General features: G+C 30.1%; 3 protein-coding genes across 3 annotated transcripts in view; all 3 read right to left on the bottom strand.

The window, feature by feature from the left end:
* Positions 1 to 2975, bottom strand: part of LOC107487024 (uncharacterized) — a 4352-nt gene extending 1377 nt beyond the window's left edge. The window contains exons 1-3 of the mRNA XM_016107604.3: positions 2895 to 2975; positions 2621 to 2788; positions 1789 to 1983 (exon numbers count right to left, since the gene is read on the bottom strand). Coding sequence (XP_015963090.1) covers positions 1789 to 1983; positions 2621 to 2788; positions 2895 to 2975 — 444 coding nt within the window. The remainder of the gene's footprint in view (positions 1 to 1788; positions 1984 to 2620; positions 2789 to 2894) is intronic.
* Positions 2976 to 5149: 2174 nt separating this feature from the next.
* Positions 5150 to 7918, bottom strand: LOC107487209 (mitochondrial carnitine/acylcarnitine carrier-like protein). The gene is made up of 3 exons (XM_016107819.3): positions 7528 to 7918; positions 6250 to 6641; positions 5150 to 5841 (listed from the first exon to the last, which is right to left on the bottom strand). The coding sequence occupies exons 2-3, from the start codon at positions 6639 to 6641 to the stop codon at positions 5340 to 5342; spliced, it is 894 nt and encodes a 297-aa protein (XP_015963305.1). The 5' UTR covers positions 7528 to 7918; the 3' UTR covers positions 5150 to 5339.
* Positions 7919 to 10061: 2143 nt separating this feature from the next.
* On the bottom strand, positions 10062 to 16717 carry LOC107487210 (probable sphingolipid transporter spinster homolog 2). Its single transcript, XM_016107821.2, has 16 exons — positions 16557 to 16717; positions 16182 to 16313; positions 15986 to 16087; positions 15754 to 15858; positions 15576 to 15651; positions 15404 to 15478; positions 15025 to 15127; positions 14883 to 14933; positions 13873 to 13918; positions 13544 to 13635; positions 13299 to 13375; positions 12941 to 13054; positions 12175 to 12294; positions 11831 to 11959; positions 11056 to 11134; positions 10062 to 10502 (listed from the first exon to the last, which is right to left on the bottom strand). The coding sequence occupies exons 1-16, from the start codon at positions 16604 to 16606 to the stop codon at positions 10393 to 10395; spliced, it is 1461 nt and encodes a 486-aa protein (XP_015963307.1). The 5' UTR covers positions 16607 to 16717; the 3' UTR covers positions 10062 to 10392.
* Between the last annotated feature and the right edge of the window lie 1800 nt (positions 16718 to 18517).

Raw genomic sequence — 18517 nt, 5'->3', positions numbered from 1 at the left:
TGGGATTTTTTATTTAAATAAATTAAATAAATATTTTATTTACTGAAATAAATAATTATAAAATTATTACGAAAAGATGTCCCTCATTCTTATCTCGTTTACACTGTAAATGAAATAATTACGAATGTATCTTGTTTATCCTGTAAACGAGATACATTCATAATGATCTTTTTTACAGTGTAAACGAGATATGTGTATTTATAAATATAAAAATATAATTTTTGAAAATAATAAAAAATATTAATAATTTAAATTAAACCAAACTCTTAAAAATAGAATATTTCAAATAATAAGAAAGATAAGCAGTTTCAAATAATAGAAAAGATGAGCAGTTTCAAAATAATAGAAGAAATAGGCGGTTTTAACTAACTAATTAATGAACTTGGTCTAGTAGTTAGCTCACTAATTTGCTTAAGCAAGTGTTGGGGATTCGAATCCCGCCTTATTATTATTTGAATTGATTTAGTGTAAATTCTAATAAAAAACGCCGGTGGATGGACGTAGTACGGTTAAGATCGTCCACCTTCCATATTAATTGAATGTTCTATTTTTAAGAGTTTGGTCTAGTTTAAATTATTAATATTTTTATTATTTTTATAAAATATATTTTTATATTTATAAATACATATATCTCGTCTACATGGTAATAATTTTTTAAATTATTTATTTTAATAAATAAAATATTTATTCAATTTATTAAAATAAAAAAACCTAATAAGTTATCTTTGTGACACATATATAATGTCACACACTCTTTTTTTTTGTGGGTCCAATGAATCAATATTTGTGTACTCTAATTAATTCTTCCCCATCCAAAAGCCATCAACATAAACTACTAATGCATTGACACCTATCCTTCTACACATGTAAAAACAATTTCCTTTCTACACCATAGAATCCACCTTCTAGTATTTGTATGTGAATACATGCTTTTGGCAAAAAGGTTCATTGTACGTGGACAGTGGACTTTTGACCTATCTTACTTGTGAATTTTCCAAGCTACTTATGGTTTTTAACTATAAAGTATAGACACTTTGCTAGTTTGCTTAATTACAGTATTCACGCGTTAGATATATTTTAGATATGATACTCATTAATACTTGTACAACACGTGTTTGTTGACTGCTGAATCTAACTGTGTCTTACTAAAAAATAAAAAAATTTTGTCGAACACACATGAATACAAAAAAAAATAGTATATATGATTATTTATTAAAACAAAACATATTTTAAATATTTTATATAATTAAAATAAGACTTTAAAAATAATTAAAATTAATTTATATTTTAATATCAATAAAATATCAAAATATTATTATGATTTATTCAAAATATATTTTATATTATATAGATATATATATATATCTCTGTATGTTATAAAATTTTAAAATTTATATGTTGTGTGTTTCGTGTCGTGTCGTATGGTTTTTGCATCATAGATTTTTAGAGAACATAAAGTTATTATTCTATTCCAACTTGAATTGGATTTTTTTGAAAAACAATATTTTATTGGTTTCGAGAGTGTTCTGAATCTTTCTAGAACTAGCTATAGTTTAAATTCAATTGAGAAAAAAAAAATAGTGATTATTTAATTGACTAATGTTGTGTGAAATTGGGTATTATCTTGTTGAGCCTGAAAGAGACATTTTGCTAACTTTCTAATTTAGGTTACCTTATGAGTATTTTATTTTCATAAAAGGACAAAAGCTAAGATCAAGGGATCCAATAATAGAAACAATTACAATTTAAATAATCATTTGAATATTTTATTTTGTTTATTTTTCTAACCTGCAATTCAAGAAGTGTCCTAGTGTGGTTGTGAAGCATGGCTTTGTGTCCATGATTTGGGAGATTGTTGAAGGTTGGAAATGAGTAACATATTTCTCCTTTGGATTCCTGGCTTGAAGAAGATTCTCCAGAATCTTGTGTTGAAGTTATGGACAAAGGATAAGAGCTGCCACTTGAATCCATTTCCATGCAAAGCTGGAAATTAAAAGAAGAAGAAAAAAAAGGTTCAAAACACATATTCATATTCTTAAATTAATTTAAAGAATAACTATAAGAAATAAAATTTTAATTAGTCAATATTAATTAATTTTTTTATTATAAAATATTTTTATAATTTTTTTAGGATTTAGAATTTAAAATTTAAGATATAGAGTTTAAAATTTAAAGAGGAAAAATTTAGGATTTATATTTTTTGTTGGTTAAAAATATTTAAACTTTCACACTTATTTTATGTTCTTAGAACACATGTTAGTTAAACCTATAAAAAATTTAAAAACAAGAAGTCGGAGTATTGAAATAAGGGGTTACAACAAAATCTAAGAATGATGAGTGAACATGATGACACAAAAATTGAAGAAACATATATCTCAGTAATTTAAGCAAAGCTTTCATGAACTACTTGGATTTATTCTCTCAAAATAACTAATAATCAACTTGTTTGTTGGCCAGTGATTTTATTAATCAATATAAGTAGTTGAAGTCAGGTGTCTAATTATGTAAAAAGATTTGCTTTCAAGTTAAAATAAACAATGTCAATTAAATCATACTGAAACACAATGATTAATCATCATGAATTTAATATATATTTAATAATAATAATATATAATTTCACCTGATAAAGTCTGTGTTCAAGAGAGGCCACCCTATCCAGCAATGTTCCTTTGAAAAATGCCTCTTTCTTGGCCACCAATTCCCCAGATTGTTTCTCAGCACTAACATTAACATTACTATTATTGTTATTATTGTTTCCACTTCTTTGCTTTCTTTCCAAATATTTCATCTACGGACCAACCACAAAAACGTTACAAACAAATAAAAAGACAAAATTGGATATATAATATAGAATATAATATATATAATGATGAAAAAAAAAGGGAGGTTCTCACAATGAATTCAAGATGATCCAACCTAGCAATGAGAGGGATAGTGGATTCATGTGAAGGTAGTTTTGTCTTTGTGTCTTCCATTTTTCAAGGTTTAGGATGGTTTTTGTGTTGGTGAAATGCTATGTATACAATTCTATATATGTTATAGAAGAAGTAGTAGTTGTTTATTTGTTTCAGCACTCAACAAAGAAGTGAAGAAAATTAACAGATTTTTTGACAGTTACTCATTCCCTCGCTTCTTTTGGAGTGAGATTTTGAGTAACCTTCACTAGTCAAACGCTAGTTTGTTATGTTACGTGGCAGTCACATAATTTTTTTTCTTTACTCTTAGGTTTAGCTTTAGAAAGAAGAGAAACACGTTTAAGTGTATCACTGTATTGAATGCTTTTTCTTTATATTTACAAGAAGTTAGAAATTATAGTTTTTGCATTTAAAAACTCACAATAGGATTAAATTTATTTTTTTTCTTATCAATTCTACCTTTTATTTTTTTGTTTGTAGTCTCTTTAGTACTAAAATATTTTAAATATATAATTATATTTTTTTATAAAATTTTTATTTTTGGTTTTGTATAAAAAATTATTTTTTGTTTGGCTCTGTTAAAATTTTTAAATGTAATTTTATGTTATTTTTATTATAAAATTAATTAATAAGATCTATTTAAATATTTAAATTAAAATGATAGGAAGTTACCAAAAAAATTAAAATGATAGCATAATTTAAAAAATTTATTTAAGTTGATGTCTATTTTAGTAATTTTTTATTTAAAAATAATTTTAAGTAGTGTAATCCAAACAACATTTACTCTACTATAATCCATTTTGATATAAAAATTATCAAACATAAATAATTTTCACGCAAACTTACTTTTCATTAAAATCAAATTTGTAAAATCAATTTTATACAAACTCTCCAGTATAAACGATAGTCCAAACACACACTTAAAAGGTTAAGGGGTAAATGGTTTAAGGTGATTTTTGCCCTTGGTTTTACTTTTATTGGTTATATTTTAATACAATTGTTATGTTTATTTTAAATACACGACTTATTTTAAAATCAGAAAAGCTAGAGCACCAACCATTTTAATTTATATTAGCTAATAGTCCAAAATCTTCAGTTTAGTAGCCCAATAATATATTTTTAGTCAATACTTTTAAATATTACTAGTTAATTATTAGTCAAAAATAATAAATTTTACTAACCTCAAAGTATTGCTCTTTTAGAATTTGTCATGTTTTCAGATAAAGTGGTTCTCTTAAGAGAAAAACTCAAAACAATTACAACGAGGATCTTGACAAAAAAAATACCAATCCGACTCCTGAACTTTAATTTTATGGAATGAATTATCTCCTGCGCCAAAAAAAGTCAATGTTGTTTTTTTTACACAGGTACTAATCAGTCCTAAAAAAAATATCAGGGGCCGAGTTGGATGTTTTTATTTCTTAGAGGCCTCGTTGTCCTTTCGAGATAATTGTCAGGAGTCAGGTGAGGTATTCACTCTTATTCTAATGATTTAATCCATGGTTAGATATGTTATTCCATCAGCATATACTGACCACTTTCTATGGAATACAATAGGATTGTTTTACATTTAGAGAAGGGTCATTTCATTGTTTTGAATCTGTTTTGCACCAAATTTGAGGCATATTATCTCAATTTTCTGGAATAATGGAAGTTGGAAAAATGGAGGCATCAACCTTTATATATGGTAATGGCATATATCCAAGAATCTAAGATCAGTTGTACAAATTTTTCTTGCCACAATTTCTAACATTTATACCAGAAAAAAAGGACTAATCTGCATGATGGAATCTACAACCGAATGCACGCCAACAATTTTGATGGACATGAATTATGGTCATTAACTTGAGAATTCAGAATCTTGTCTTTTGAAAAAGTTCTAGCTAAGTTCTCTTAGTTAAGATAGGTGAAATATGATTCTTGCAGTCATAATGATTCCATTCTATACATACATCACGTTTGGATTCTGTCTCTAGGACAAAAACATGAAAAGCAAGAGACGGATGGAAAATTGTGTCTCTGTATTTCTATCTCCGAGATAGTATCCAAACTTGGGCGAGGCGCTTGAAACATTGTGTCAACTCATATCGCATCCACCATTAGATGGGATATGGATCCGATCCAAGACGGGTTCATATCCCATTTAATGCTGCATTTTCTGTAAATTGACATAGTTTCCCAAACATATACAATTTCCATAAGTAATAGAACAAGCATGAGGGAAGAAACCAAAATTCTAAAAGGAAAGGTTGTATGAATTACTACTGCTGAAACTTGAAGCAATAACAGAAAGATAAAACTTTATGGCCATCTTGCAATGCCTGAAATAAATGTTTTGGGAATAAAGTAAAACTAAGAAAATAAGTAAAGAAAAGAAAGATGCGAATCAATGTTACCCCCAATCAAGTCTGCTGTATGAACTAATCATCCTAGAGCTGATCGTGTCATCTCATATGCCAAGAAACAAGCTGCATTTGCAGGAACACTTCGGGCCATCGCCGGACCAAAACCCTTATACAGTCCTTTGACTCCTTCGGTGGCGCGAATCTTTCTGAAAGCATCAATTGTACCAGAAAACTTTGGATTTTTGTAATCATCTACTTGAATCACACTCTTAACAACGTCGGTTGGGTATACCATGAACCAGAAGGAAGCTCCAGCCAAGCCTCCAGCAACCACCAGAGAACCTCTACCTAGTCCAGAGGTATCACGTCCTCCTGCGAGTAATTGCTTAGTTGCTTCATATACTCCAAACATTGCAGCATTTCCAGGTATTTCACGCGCCATTGTAGGAACCAAGCCCTTGAAAAGACCTTTTACGCCTCCTTCTGACCGAAGAACTTGTCTGGCCACATCCATAGGTCCTCCATATTTCACGGCCAGAGTAGCAACTCCAGAACCAGCAAGAGCACTTTGTGCTTGCAACCTGATAGTGGCAATGAAACAAAGCATAGTGAGTTACAAGGTAACCACGTACTTTGAGTGTGTGCTATAAAATGTCATGATTTCCATGTCATTATATTATGAGTATCTTAAAAGTTGACACTTCCTAAAACTGAGCTCTTAAAAGTTGACACTTTCTGAATTTCACAGCCAAAAAAGTGGGAAAACATCATGCATAAATTCACACAACCTTGGAACAATTACATTCAGTTCTTGCTTGGAAAAACTGATATTTGCATGAAGGTAAATCCTTGGAAAATTTTACAATAGAAGCAGGTAGAAAAAATGGTCAAAAAATTATAAGTATTGAAGTCAAGAGTAAGAAAAAAAAGAGTTAAACACAAACAAGAAGATTAACCATGACACGATTAAACAGTGAGTGTCCTCTTACCTGCATTTGACCAATTCAGTGGGGCAAGCTAGAACAGAAACCGCAACTCCGGCTCCGGCGCCACAAACTATCTGCTGGTTTACTGTGAGAGGAGCACCAGGTTCGGACCTCAATAATGCCTCCAGTTGTCCCCTTACTGAAAACAGGACAGCGTTGAAGGCAGCTACAGTAGCAAGTGGGGCTCCCATACCTTTGTATAAACCCCTTGGTCCTTCGGCTGCTATTGTCTGCTTCACAGCATCAATTGCACCAGCATACTTGGGAACCTGGCCAGGGAGTGGTGTAGGCTGGCTTTGGAGCTTGACCTTGATAGTGTCAAAGGGGTGGCCACATATCAACTGTGCTGCCCCTCCAATAGTTCCTGCTGTTAGGTCCTTAGCCACGTCTCCCATCTGAAAAATCGAAATTCAAGCAAAAGAAGAATAGAGGGTTAAGACAAACTGATTTTAAGATGTGCAGTAAAACTACTATTACAATAAATGTACATTCATTGCTTTAATCTTTATCTATGAAGCAGAAAAACTAGATTGTTGTTTCAAAGATACAATGCCTTTTTCTTTGAATCATAAATTTGTATGCTTCTAAACTTTCTATTCAGATAATGACATTGCTTGGTAAAGTAAGAAGATTTGAAGGTCATGGAAAATGCCGCATATAGTTGGACCATTGCTTAATCAGATACATCCAGTGCCATTCTTTCCTTCCAACTCCCTTCTATATAACAATGCACCAGAAATTCCAAGGGGAATGCATAAACTCAATTCAATGTTTTTGAGCGTCAACTCACTGGATGTATAAGGTATTAGCACATGTTGACATTGATATCAAAATATTGTTATCACAATTAAAACACAAACATCTTAAAATATTAAGATTTGAAATATAAAGACTCTTGAAGTGATAAAGATTCGTTGAAAAAAAACCCTTATTTATACTTCAGAATGAGTGGTGAGGAAGTATCAATTCTCCAATCTAATAGTTGAAGTTTTTAGATCATTCAACAAACTGGCATCCATGAATTCATAGACACGAGTCAAATCCTTCACTATAACAACAATTTCAATCAGATTTGAAGTAAACAATTGATGGCAAAAGCAAATTAGGGATGATCTAGCTGAATTAGACTACAAACAAACAAAAATCAAACACTATATTTTACAATCAAAATTAGAAACTAAAATAAGCAAGGGAATCTGATCATCATAACAATCAACAAGTGACAACCCCTTTTACAGTGAGAAAAAAAAAGGGAACTTTTTAAGAAAGCTAGAATCGTACAGTAGTTTAGCTGGCAGCCGAAGAATCAGAAGAAGCAGAATGGAATAAAATCCAACAGTTTCTTTGTGTCAGATAAAATCAACAGTCAAAGCAGGAATAAGAATGATGCGTGCCCCAGTTGCTTTTTGATTGAAAGGGTCTATAAAGGAAGGGGCTTTAGATGAATCTGGGATATTGGGTATCTGAAGTTGAATCCAATATGTTAATAATAACAATAATAATAAAGAACCGATGAAGTGATAAAGAGAAAGAAATAAAAAAAGGTTTTTTAACAGAAACAATGAAAGGAGAGACGTGGCTGAGATCGAAAAAAGATACAGAATTGGAGATGACGACAGATGATTTGTCAGAAGCCCACTCTCTCCCTCTGAGTGTTTAAGCGAATGAGAAAGTTTAATTTATATCTTATAGTAAAGTGGAAGTGTGCGAGTGCGACTGTGACCAACCAAAGGTTGAGGTTGAGGTTGAGGTTGTTGGATGCTTTAGCAGCACATCACCCAAACATACGTGCGGGACATGTCATGTTAGTGTTTGTTTGGACGCTATTATTTTGATAAAAAATAATTTTTTTTAAGAAATTTTTTTATTATTTTTTAATATATTTGTCAAATTTCTAATAGTAAAAATAAAAATACTAGAAAAATAAAAAATATTTTTTTAAAAAAAATTATAATTTATATATTTTTTGAAAGATCTTCTTTTAAAAAATGAATATTTTTTATGTAATAAATAAACAAAAAAGTATTTTTATATTATTAACCCAAACATAATTGATAAATAAAAAGATCCTTTTGTATGAAATATTCAAAGATAAAATTACTTTTATTTTTACGTAAGATCTTCTAAAAAAAGATAAATCAAAAAAATTTTTCTCTTAAAAGTCCATCCAAACAAATCTTAGTAAATTTTTAATTATCTCAATTTAAATTTTGAAAGAATCATAAATTGATCCTTAAAAATATAATATTTGGTATAATTTGATGATGGGAATTTTTATAGAAAATGAAGAAGGTACTTGTATTAAATATAAAAATCTGTATTGTAAAAGAAGATTTTTAAATTTTAATAAGCATTTATTGTATATAAAAAAAATCTAAATAAATAAACTTTAACTTAATATCTAAAACTTTATTTTGGAATTTACAGACTTTTTGAAATTAGGCGAATTTAATCATATTTGGATTCAGTTTTAAAAAGTTATTGGAATTTATTTTGACCCAACTCAAAAGCGATTTGAAATACCGGATTAAATAAGAGTGAATTTAATATAAAATTAGTATATACTAAAATAATAAAAATTTATTTTTAAAAATAAAATTTAAAAAATATTATATCATATTTATATCAAAATAAATTATTTTATTTATTATATAATAGTCAAATTAACCGAGACCCAAAGTATAACTCGCCAACCTAAAAAAATATCAGATAAAAATAATAAATTTAAACTCAATAAAATACAGGCTGGACTAAACCTTAAACGCCCTTGATTAAAAGGTATTTTGAGAGTAGAATTGTCACACATTTTATTAGCTAATATATATTATTAGGACACTTGTTAAGGACACAAAGAATAATTTTTATATTTTTATGTATTTATTTTAAGAGTGTATTAAACATGTTAAAACTTACGGTCAATCTAGGGTCAAACGAGTTGGAATAATTTTAAAATGGTTGTTGTGAGGAGTCGAATTCAAAATCTTATATTCATTATTTTTTTAAGAGAAAATTGTATATTATCATGAATATATAACTTTAAATAAATCAATATCAATATATAAAATCATAATAAAAAAGAGAAAATATAAATTCAATCTCCATCAACTTTAATATATGTATAATAATTTTTAACTCTATATTAAAATATGTCAGGAATATGAGTTAGTTGAATAGAATTAGATTTAAATCTGCATCCGACCCTATCCGCATATCAACATGCTTCGCTTTTAAATGGGTTAGATCGTCAATCTTATCCAAATAAATTAAGTTGGATTGAATACCCGCAGATATGGTTAGTATTACCATTCCAATAGTTCAATCTATTTTCATTAACGATCTAACAAAAAATGAGTTTAATTATGTAATTTACTTATTTATTCAAAACCTAAGAAATGAAATAACAATAACATGACAATCAAAGTTGCATTTATCTTTTGGAGCGTGTGGAAGGCTCGTAATATTGCTCTGTTTTAAACAAATTGATTACAACACCGAATTTTAAGGTGAAAACTCAGGTGCAGTCGATTTCACGTAAAATTGATACCTGAGAATCGTTAGATGATTTGATTGATTTGGCTAAATTTTCATCTAACGTCTCTCATATATCAACTTCACGTGAAGTCCACTTCACCTGAGTTTTTACCGGATTTTAAACACCAAATTTATCCTCTGTCGGAAAATGATTAATGCATCTGCTTTGTAAAGTATTGGCCTATCGGGTCATCCTTGTACTTTGTATTCTTAGGAACATCTTTGCTATTTCAGTAAATGATTAAAAGCAACTCTCACAATTTACCTTTGTCGGCAAAAAGAGGGGAAAAAAGAAAACACGATTGGATTAAATTGCTGAGTTATCACATCTTTACATTCGAACATCTTACAATTATAATAGTTGCACATTTGCACAGTAATTTACATGGAAAAACATTTGAACAGGGTGACTTGATCTAGTAACTCCATTCAACCTGATTTGATACAAAGGTGAAGCCATCAGCACCCTGCTCTTCAGCAACAGAGTATCAAACGTGGATGCCACCGATTTTTCCCTCTTCAAGGAACAATGTGGATGTTCCAAGATAATACACATATATGGGATATGCAACTGTTTCAGCACGGTATTACTAACACTATAAAATGGATCAGAAACTAGGCTTCATATGAAGTGTCTTCAAGCAATGGCCTCCTTTGCTCTCTTCTTATTGAAGATTGATCATCATCAGGTTCGTTGAAAAGATCAACGCTTCTCAAAAAGATTCCTATAGCATTGATTACCATTAACCATAGTCAAGCAAATATTTAGAACATTCTTCAAGCAATTAGTAGTAGTATCCATGATGATGTCAATGGATATATTATTATTTGGTGGAATTAGTACGGTGGTGTGGTTAACAATAACCAGAACAACTTGCACCTTTGATCTCTATAGCAATAACATGCACATCAAGTTTGTAGCACAGATTTAACACCTCAGGTCAAGTAACAAAGAGTAACTGGAATTTGGTAACTTCTTTTCTTTAATGATTTATGGTTCCCCAAATGGCAAAACGTGACTTAAAGGGCTAGTCAATGTAGTTGCAGTCTTATAGATGAGTATGGGACTACTTTTGAAGTGTAAAATATTAACTGTCAAATAAAAATCTATTAGCATTTGAAACCCATGCGCAACATCCAGCAATTTCTTCAGTACGTGTTCTGAAATTTCAGTTTACAGGCACATTCTTAAAAAACAATTAATTCTAATGCATATCTGGTTTAAAAATTAAGAACAGCTAATATAATACCAAAGCTGCATGGTGGTATGCCACTTACCTATGAACCATATTATAGCAGCAAGAAAGAAAATGGATGTTAAACAAAGTGCTGTTTTCCTCCAGTCATTAATATGATCCTGTGCAGGAAAACTGCTTTGCTTAGAATAAAAACAAATGTTAAAACAGGAACAAATACAGGCAAAAGGCTGGAACAGCTAACAATGTAAAGCAGGTCAGTAAATCATGAGTATGACTGCATCAAAATGTAAAACATAAGGCAGCACAGTTCTTGTTACTAGTTTTGTCAACTTCTTTTCCATATATGTTAATTCAAGAGGGATGTTGAAAGTTGCCTAAACAAACTAAGATGTGAAACCCCTTTACATCAAAGGGAGAGATGAGAAAGAGAGCAGTTTATAACAAATAAAACCAGGTTTGACATTTATTTTAACAATTTTCTGGAGATAGATATAATAACTAAAAGAGAAGGGATAAAATTAAGTTTTGAAACGTCCACTATAGATCAAACCAACTGGCTAATCATATGATGGGTTTTTTTTGTTTGAGCAACTACATATCATGGTTTGGTCAAAACTACTAAAACATGGTTTAGAAGCTGCAAATGAAATCCAACAAACATGGATAAGGTGAAAATCAATTAAGCACTTTACTTCTAGTACAAATCTGTGTCTTATGTTGGCTGATAATATCCAGTTATAAAAATAATCAAAATATTAGGAAAAGCCGTGTAAATGCAGAATCCAATGACTGATATATATCCAATAATGAAAGTAACCAAAACACACACAATATCAGGAAAAATGAGGTGTAACCTGCAGGATGCCAACAAGTGGTGAGGAAGGCACATCACCAAAGATATGGATTGAAACTGTAGATATTGCCATAGACAGCGCCCTCAAATTTGGTTTTACACAATGAAGAGAGACATAATTTACAGGAGCCTACAAAAGGAGACACAAATTTAAGACTAGAGTTTTATGTTATATATCATTATCAGGTTCTTATGAACATGCAGTAGCATGCAAGAAGATGAAATACCAACCATCTGAATCTAGAACAGCCAGTCCAATATAAAGTAATTGATTGCAATTATTATGCAAGTAGTAGGTTGACCCAAAAGAAAAAGAAAAACCCTTCAAGTGGCTCATAAAGTTACCTGTGTGGCAAAAATCAGCAGTTCACCAATAGAGAAGAGTACTATGAAACCAGATAAGCTCCTGAAACAGAATGCAATCAAGCAGAAGATGGCACCTAAAAATGTTGCTCCAGAAAGAAGCTGCCATGAAGAAAGGGAACCAAAGAAGAAAAGAAACAAAATATGATAAAAGATCATGAAGAGTAGAACTTCCAAATGAAAGATGTAAAATTTGAGATAAAGGAACTTTAAGGGAAAAATAATTCTAGAACTTCAGTGATATGAACGTAACCAGTCATACAAAATAGAATTAAGGCCACAGAAATACAATAATATAACAAAATTATTAGTCATCTCGGTTCCAGTTTTAGTTTTAAATATTTGTCCTCCTTTTCTTTGGGAGAACTTTCTTTTTTAGGTTGGAGGGGAGGGGTGATGGTTATTATTACATGTGATTATGCTCATCAAAAGCAGGTTTCAACTATTCCTGTACAACTTTGAAAATGCTAAAGGCCTAGAATCATTGACATGAATTCATGAAGTCATTTATCACTGAAAGGCAAAAGTGTTCCCTGTGCATTTTAGTTAGTGGGCCAGTAACCAATAGGCATCAACATGTTAGACTAATTATATAAACGTATTTTTTCCCACCATAAAAACTCAGTCCTTGAGCATTATAACTAGCATGGATTTGCCGGTAACAAAATAGTAGTAAAAGAATAGTGCATGATCCCTTTTACTCATTTGATAACTGATATTATATATAAATGGAAATTAACTAGCCTACCTTGAAGGCATTGGAGATTGTTGAAGTCATTTTATCAAGAATCAAGCCTCCAGCTAACGTACCACAAATCCCACAAACAATTGTAATACCTCCAAACAACAAGTCAGCATTACTCTGTCCAAAAATAATAAATAACAAAATTGTCAAAGAAGCAAAAATTTCTATAAATATTAATAAATGCACAACTACACAATCAAGCTTTAACCTACTAGAAGAGGTTGATTTCATATAATCAGAATCCAACTCGGCTCTATCAATGACCAAGTCTTCAATAGAACCGCTTTGACTAAGCTCTTTTTGTAATGAATACTCCTAATATTTGATATGAAGCAAATGATATTTAAGCGCATTATCATACCATATGGTAAATGCTGTATCCTGCCTTCGGTCCCCAATACGAGTAGGCCCCAATAACAAAATTGTATGATATATAACCTAGCAATGATTAAACTCTTTAAGTCAGAATATTTGCAATTGTTCTGAATTGACAATTCAATTATCAAATCCTCAATTGAAAATCTGTTTTGATTCCTCAGGCAATATTGTCAATAAAACTTTCATGAAGAAAATTAATTATCTCCCAGTTAGTAAAAAAATAAATACCTAGAACATTTATGACATACACTTGGTCACGCAAAAGCTCCAACATATCTTTTGAGAACCTGGTGATGTGATTCCTCAGTATGGATGGTGACCTGAGAAACGTAAATATCAATCATAAAGGTGAAATATAATATTTTAGCTGGTCTATCTGCAACATAATCGTCATTGTTGTCTCAAACTTGCAATAACTTTTTATGAGTTACACACAGTGAGTGTAAAATAAAACTATAACATAAAAATTTTACAGAAAATTTCCTTAAAGTTAATATTATCCACTATATTAATAAATTTCATCTTCTAAATTTATTAGATTTTCAGTTTTAACTCACTTGGATCCTCTGATAAAGCCTTGATCTCCAGCAAGCATCTCACCATCTATAAGGAAAACCTCTAACTTTGAGCATCGAAATAAGTAAAAGGAAATAAATTTACGGCAAAGAATGTTATCACCAGAACCAAGAAAAGGCTTCTAGATGAAAATAAGATACGTATTATAGTCATCATTCGAGTGATAGCCTAGCGTGCAAAATAGCACATAGCACAAAAACAGGATTGGTTTAGGCTCAGATGTTCAAAATATAATTCCTATAAAAGCAATACACTAGTTAGAATATAATGCAATTTTCTTTTATCTGAATCATCACATCATAGCTTTTAGTTGAAATCCACACATATAACATAACTTTGACTTGAGGCTACATTCAACAATTTTTTTTCAACCAATGACAAAATATCATGTATAGATTGGCACCTGTAAAATAATGTGAGAATAATTTATTGATCATCACCTAGGACTTGTTTGGGTGAGCTTCTACGAAAAGATTTTTTTAAGTAATATTTTCCTAAAAGATCTTTTAGAAAAGTAAAAGTAATTTTATGTTTGGATATTTCATGTAAAAATATCTTTTTATCTAACAATTATGATTGGGACTGGGTAAGAGAATATAAAGTACTTTTTTGTTTATTTATAATATTAAAAACATCTTCTTTTTTTAAGTAAAAAAGATCTTTTAAAAAAAGATGCAAATTGTAGCTTCTAAAAAAAGATATTTTTTATATTCTAGTATTTTTATTTTTACCATTAGAATTTTGCCAAACACTAAAAGAAAATATATTTTTCCATTGAAAAAATATATTTTTCTAACAACTTAATGGCACCCAAACAAGCTCCTAATGCAATCTCCAAATGAGAAATATATTAATCCATTTTCAGATGAATCAATGAGATGTTGAGAAGATCAGAAAATAAATTTCATTTTATCCTTTGGAATTTTAAAAGACAACAAAGATTACAGCAGAAAATAATTTTACCAACATAATTGTCAAGAATTGACAGTACCTCCACATTCATTAGATGTCGGTATCAGTTTGGATTCCATGGGAGTGAAACCTATGGTGACAAATCAAATATTCTGATACGATTAGAAGGAGCAGAAAATTGACTAACTTCTAGAAACAAGTCATTCAGAAGAAATGGTTACCCTTCAACTGCAAAGGTTTCATTATAAAACCCAAAATGGGAAAAGGAAGCATCAAAATTGCCTCACCCCAAAATGCAATACGCCAATTAAACTGGCCTCCAACCTACACATTATTTGAATTTTTGAAGCTGACTCATTTGCAGATGACACATTCAAAAAAATAATGGATGCGAAGTGTGTAGAAAATTTTCCAATGAACAGTTCTTTAAGTTAGCATTACACAAGCCCATATATGTACAGTAAATGAACTCATAAGCAACTATACTAATACTCAAACAACATCAGTTCATGACAAATAAAATGATTATTTAAACCAGCAAACTAAGGAAACAATAAGAGAACCATCTAAAAAGCTAGATTTTATGAGTATTAATCTTACAAGTCCACCATAAACATAGCCCAAAGCTGTCCCAGCTGGTATGCACATATAGAAGGTAGCAAGCCATGCTGTTTTCTGCCATAAATAAAAATACAAGTAAAGCTGCAACTCTGCATTGGTGGAGACATTCAGTTCACCTAATTCTGATGGGAATGAAAGAGATAAGACTAACCTGTTCAACAGGAGCATTGTCATCTATGAAAGGTGCTGCAAGACTTATGAAGGATGCTTCGCCTACACCAACTAGCCTGCCAAAACCATGGCATCAGTCTTGACTCTTGACTCAATACATAATACTAGCAAATGGCAAAGTATTAAGGCCTTGACAAGTTGAAAACATATTCCCTCACATTCGGCATATTGCAATAGACCAAAAATCAAATGAACTACCACATCCAGCTATGGCGAACGTCCAAACTGACAATCCAACACCAATAAGACGAAACGGATTGTGACTGCAAAACATGAAAATGCATTAAAAACGATGCAATTGAAAGGGAATCATGCAGGCCCGGTCTCATATAGTTAACTCTTCCTACTCTAAGCTACTTCAATTTAGCAACAACACGGAGTTAGTATCACCTTTTAGCAAGAGAAGCAAATATTGGAGAAGCAATTAGAAGTCCAACCATAAATGCAGATGAGAGAACTCCATCTTGAAAATTGCTCAAGTGAAAATCCCCCCTGAGATGAAAATACAATTACATCAACCACGAGAAGATGATGCTAACAATAACAAAAATAATTAGGGAAGAAAAACAGCAAAATTGGAACTTACTGAATTCCAGTAGCGGCAGTGCAAATACCAGAATCGTCGCAAATCTCAAGGTTTCCATTAACACCGTTGCTAGCAATAGCTCCACGATCCACATAGTTTAACGTATTAATTACACAGAATATCATCAAAAGCCTGAAAATCACGACACACACCTTCTTAATTCAATTAAATCAAGTCAATTAATTAAGCAATTCAAAAAGTCAACTCATCAGCCTCCCACATCAATAGCATTATTCATCCACTACAACAAAATTAGGAACTCGGAAATTCTGGAGTAACAATTGTTTCTCAATTTTCGAAAGAAAAACACAGAATTCTCCAGAGGGGAAAAATAAAACCCAAAGAAATAGGAAAGAAGATTTGTGAAGGTAGAACCTTTTGGGCGTAAACCAAGTAGGAGTGGGGTCTTGAGCTGAACTTGCCATTTTTTCTGCACATTCAGTCTTCGGATGATGAATTCTTCGACTTACATACGCAAGTGCCTCCCTGTTTCAGTTTCTTCTTCCTTCTATCGGTCAATATTTCAAAAATAGCTCTTTTTGTTTTTTATTTAAAAAAAAAGAAAAACAAATACTCATTTTTCCGTTTTATTTGTTAAATATAATATTTAATTATTTATCACTTGTGTATATAAAAATTCAAACAGCTCTTATTTTGAAAACAGCTTTGTTTTATATATGTTAAATAAAAACTATTGCTCTTATTACATTTTTTTCAACTTTATGATAAAATTATTCTCGGGAAATTAATTTGTTTTTTATTTATATAATATGATAATCATACTAATAAACTTCAAGTTTTAAGCCGTTGGCATATATATATTTTCCCTTTCTTTGAAAGCTACTTAGATTAAAATGTGTTATCAATAAAGCGTAAGTAAAATAGAGATTATTTTTCATCGATCCAAAAATCATAATGAAAAGTGATACTCACTTATACAAAAATAAAAAATAAAAAAAATAAAGGAAATATATCTTGAGATCAAGTTGATATTGCTTTGCAAGTTTTATGATATTATCTAATCTTAATATATAAAAGTAAACAGAGAAGTTTACTCATATTATTTTTAAAACATGTTTTTTCTCTTATTAATGTCATGTCAGCAATATCATTTAGCAAAATTTTAGAATTAACTACTCAATTTTTGTCAAATTACCTATTATTTTCAAATTAGCAAAAAAAAAACTATACAAAAAAAATAACTCATTAAATATAACAAACTATACAATAAGTTTATAACCCCCAATAATTAATTTTTATAAATAACTCATTAAATATAATAAACATCCATATTACAAATGTCATAATAATATTATTAATTATAATAAATTTTACGTTATAAATATTTAAATTTCATACTATTTGACATACTTATATAAGTCTCTTACCATTATTTCTTCAAATAACATCAAATTTAGCACAAAAAATTTATTTCCGAACTACATAACATCTCAAACTTACTTGATGAAGTATCATTCTTTGGACAACATTACCAAACAAAACAAACAATTGGTTTATCAAAGTTTGCGTGATTCGTCTATAAAAAACATTAACAACCACAAATGAAGAGGAGCTTCTTTGTTTAGAAATGATTATATTAGATGAAAATGAGACAACTATATTTGTGGCACATGTAATCAAACACCACAATATCCAACAACAAGGTAACCCTATATACTTTTCATAATCTCATCTATCAAATTATTAGTTACCAACCCAATACTTATTTCATTTCAGATCAAAGTGCCACAACAATTTTTGTACTATTTAAAAAAAAGTGTTGGGTACAGCTTCAAATCTAATGACACTCCAGAAAAATAATAACATTGAAACACCATCCCAATTGAAAATTTGTGCAACCTTATATTTATATTTGAAGTCAAAGTAAATGATTTTAATCTCAAAAAAGATTGTCAACAATACACTGTTATCAAGACATTTATTCCAACCAAAAACACTGAACCTCAACACCCATTACAATAAATAAAACAGATAATATTCTAGAAAAAAATCACTTATTCAAGACATCATTTTTGTTTCTAATTTAAATTATTCATTGATTATAAGGAACCAACTTCGCCAACACTAATATCATCGGACAAAAATCACATACCCATCAAGAGATTAAGGAGACATATAAATTCAAGACACAAGAACATGCATGCAATGACGGACCCAAAAAATTCTAGGAGTGGGGCAAATATATATATATATATATTAAATAAGTTTTGTTAAATATTATTAATTATACGGAGATATAAAAATTAGAAAGAGTTAGGAAATACTTTTATTCTTAAAATACTATTCATTGTATATAATTTATAAAAAAATATTTT

The sequence above is a fragment of the Arachis duranensis genome, chromosome 5 (genome assembly GCF_000817695.3).
Source record: "Arachis duranensis cultivar V14167 chromosome 5, aradu.V14167.gnm2.J7QH, whole genome shotgun sequence".
NCBI classification, from domain to species: Eukaryota; Viridiplantae; Streptophyta; class Magnoliopsida; order Fabales; family Fabaceae; genus Arachis; species Arachis duranensis.
The sequence above is the reverse complement of the archived record's forward strand: the minus strand, read 5'-3'. Positions and strand labels throughout refer to the sequence as shown.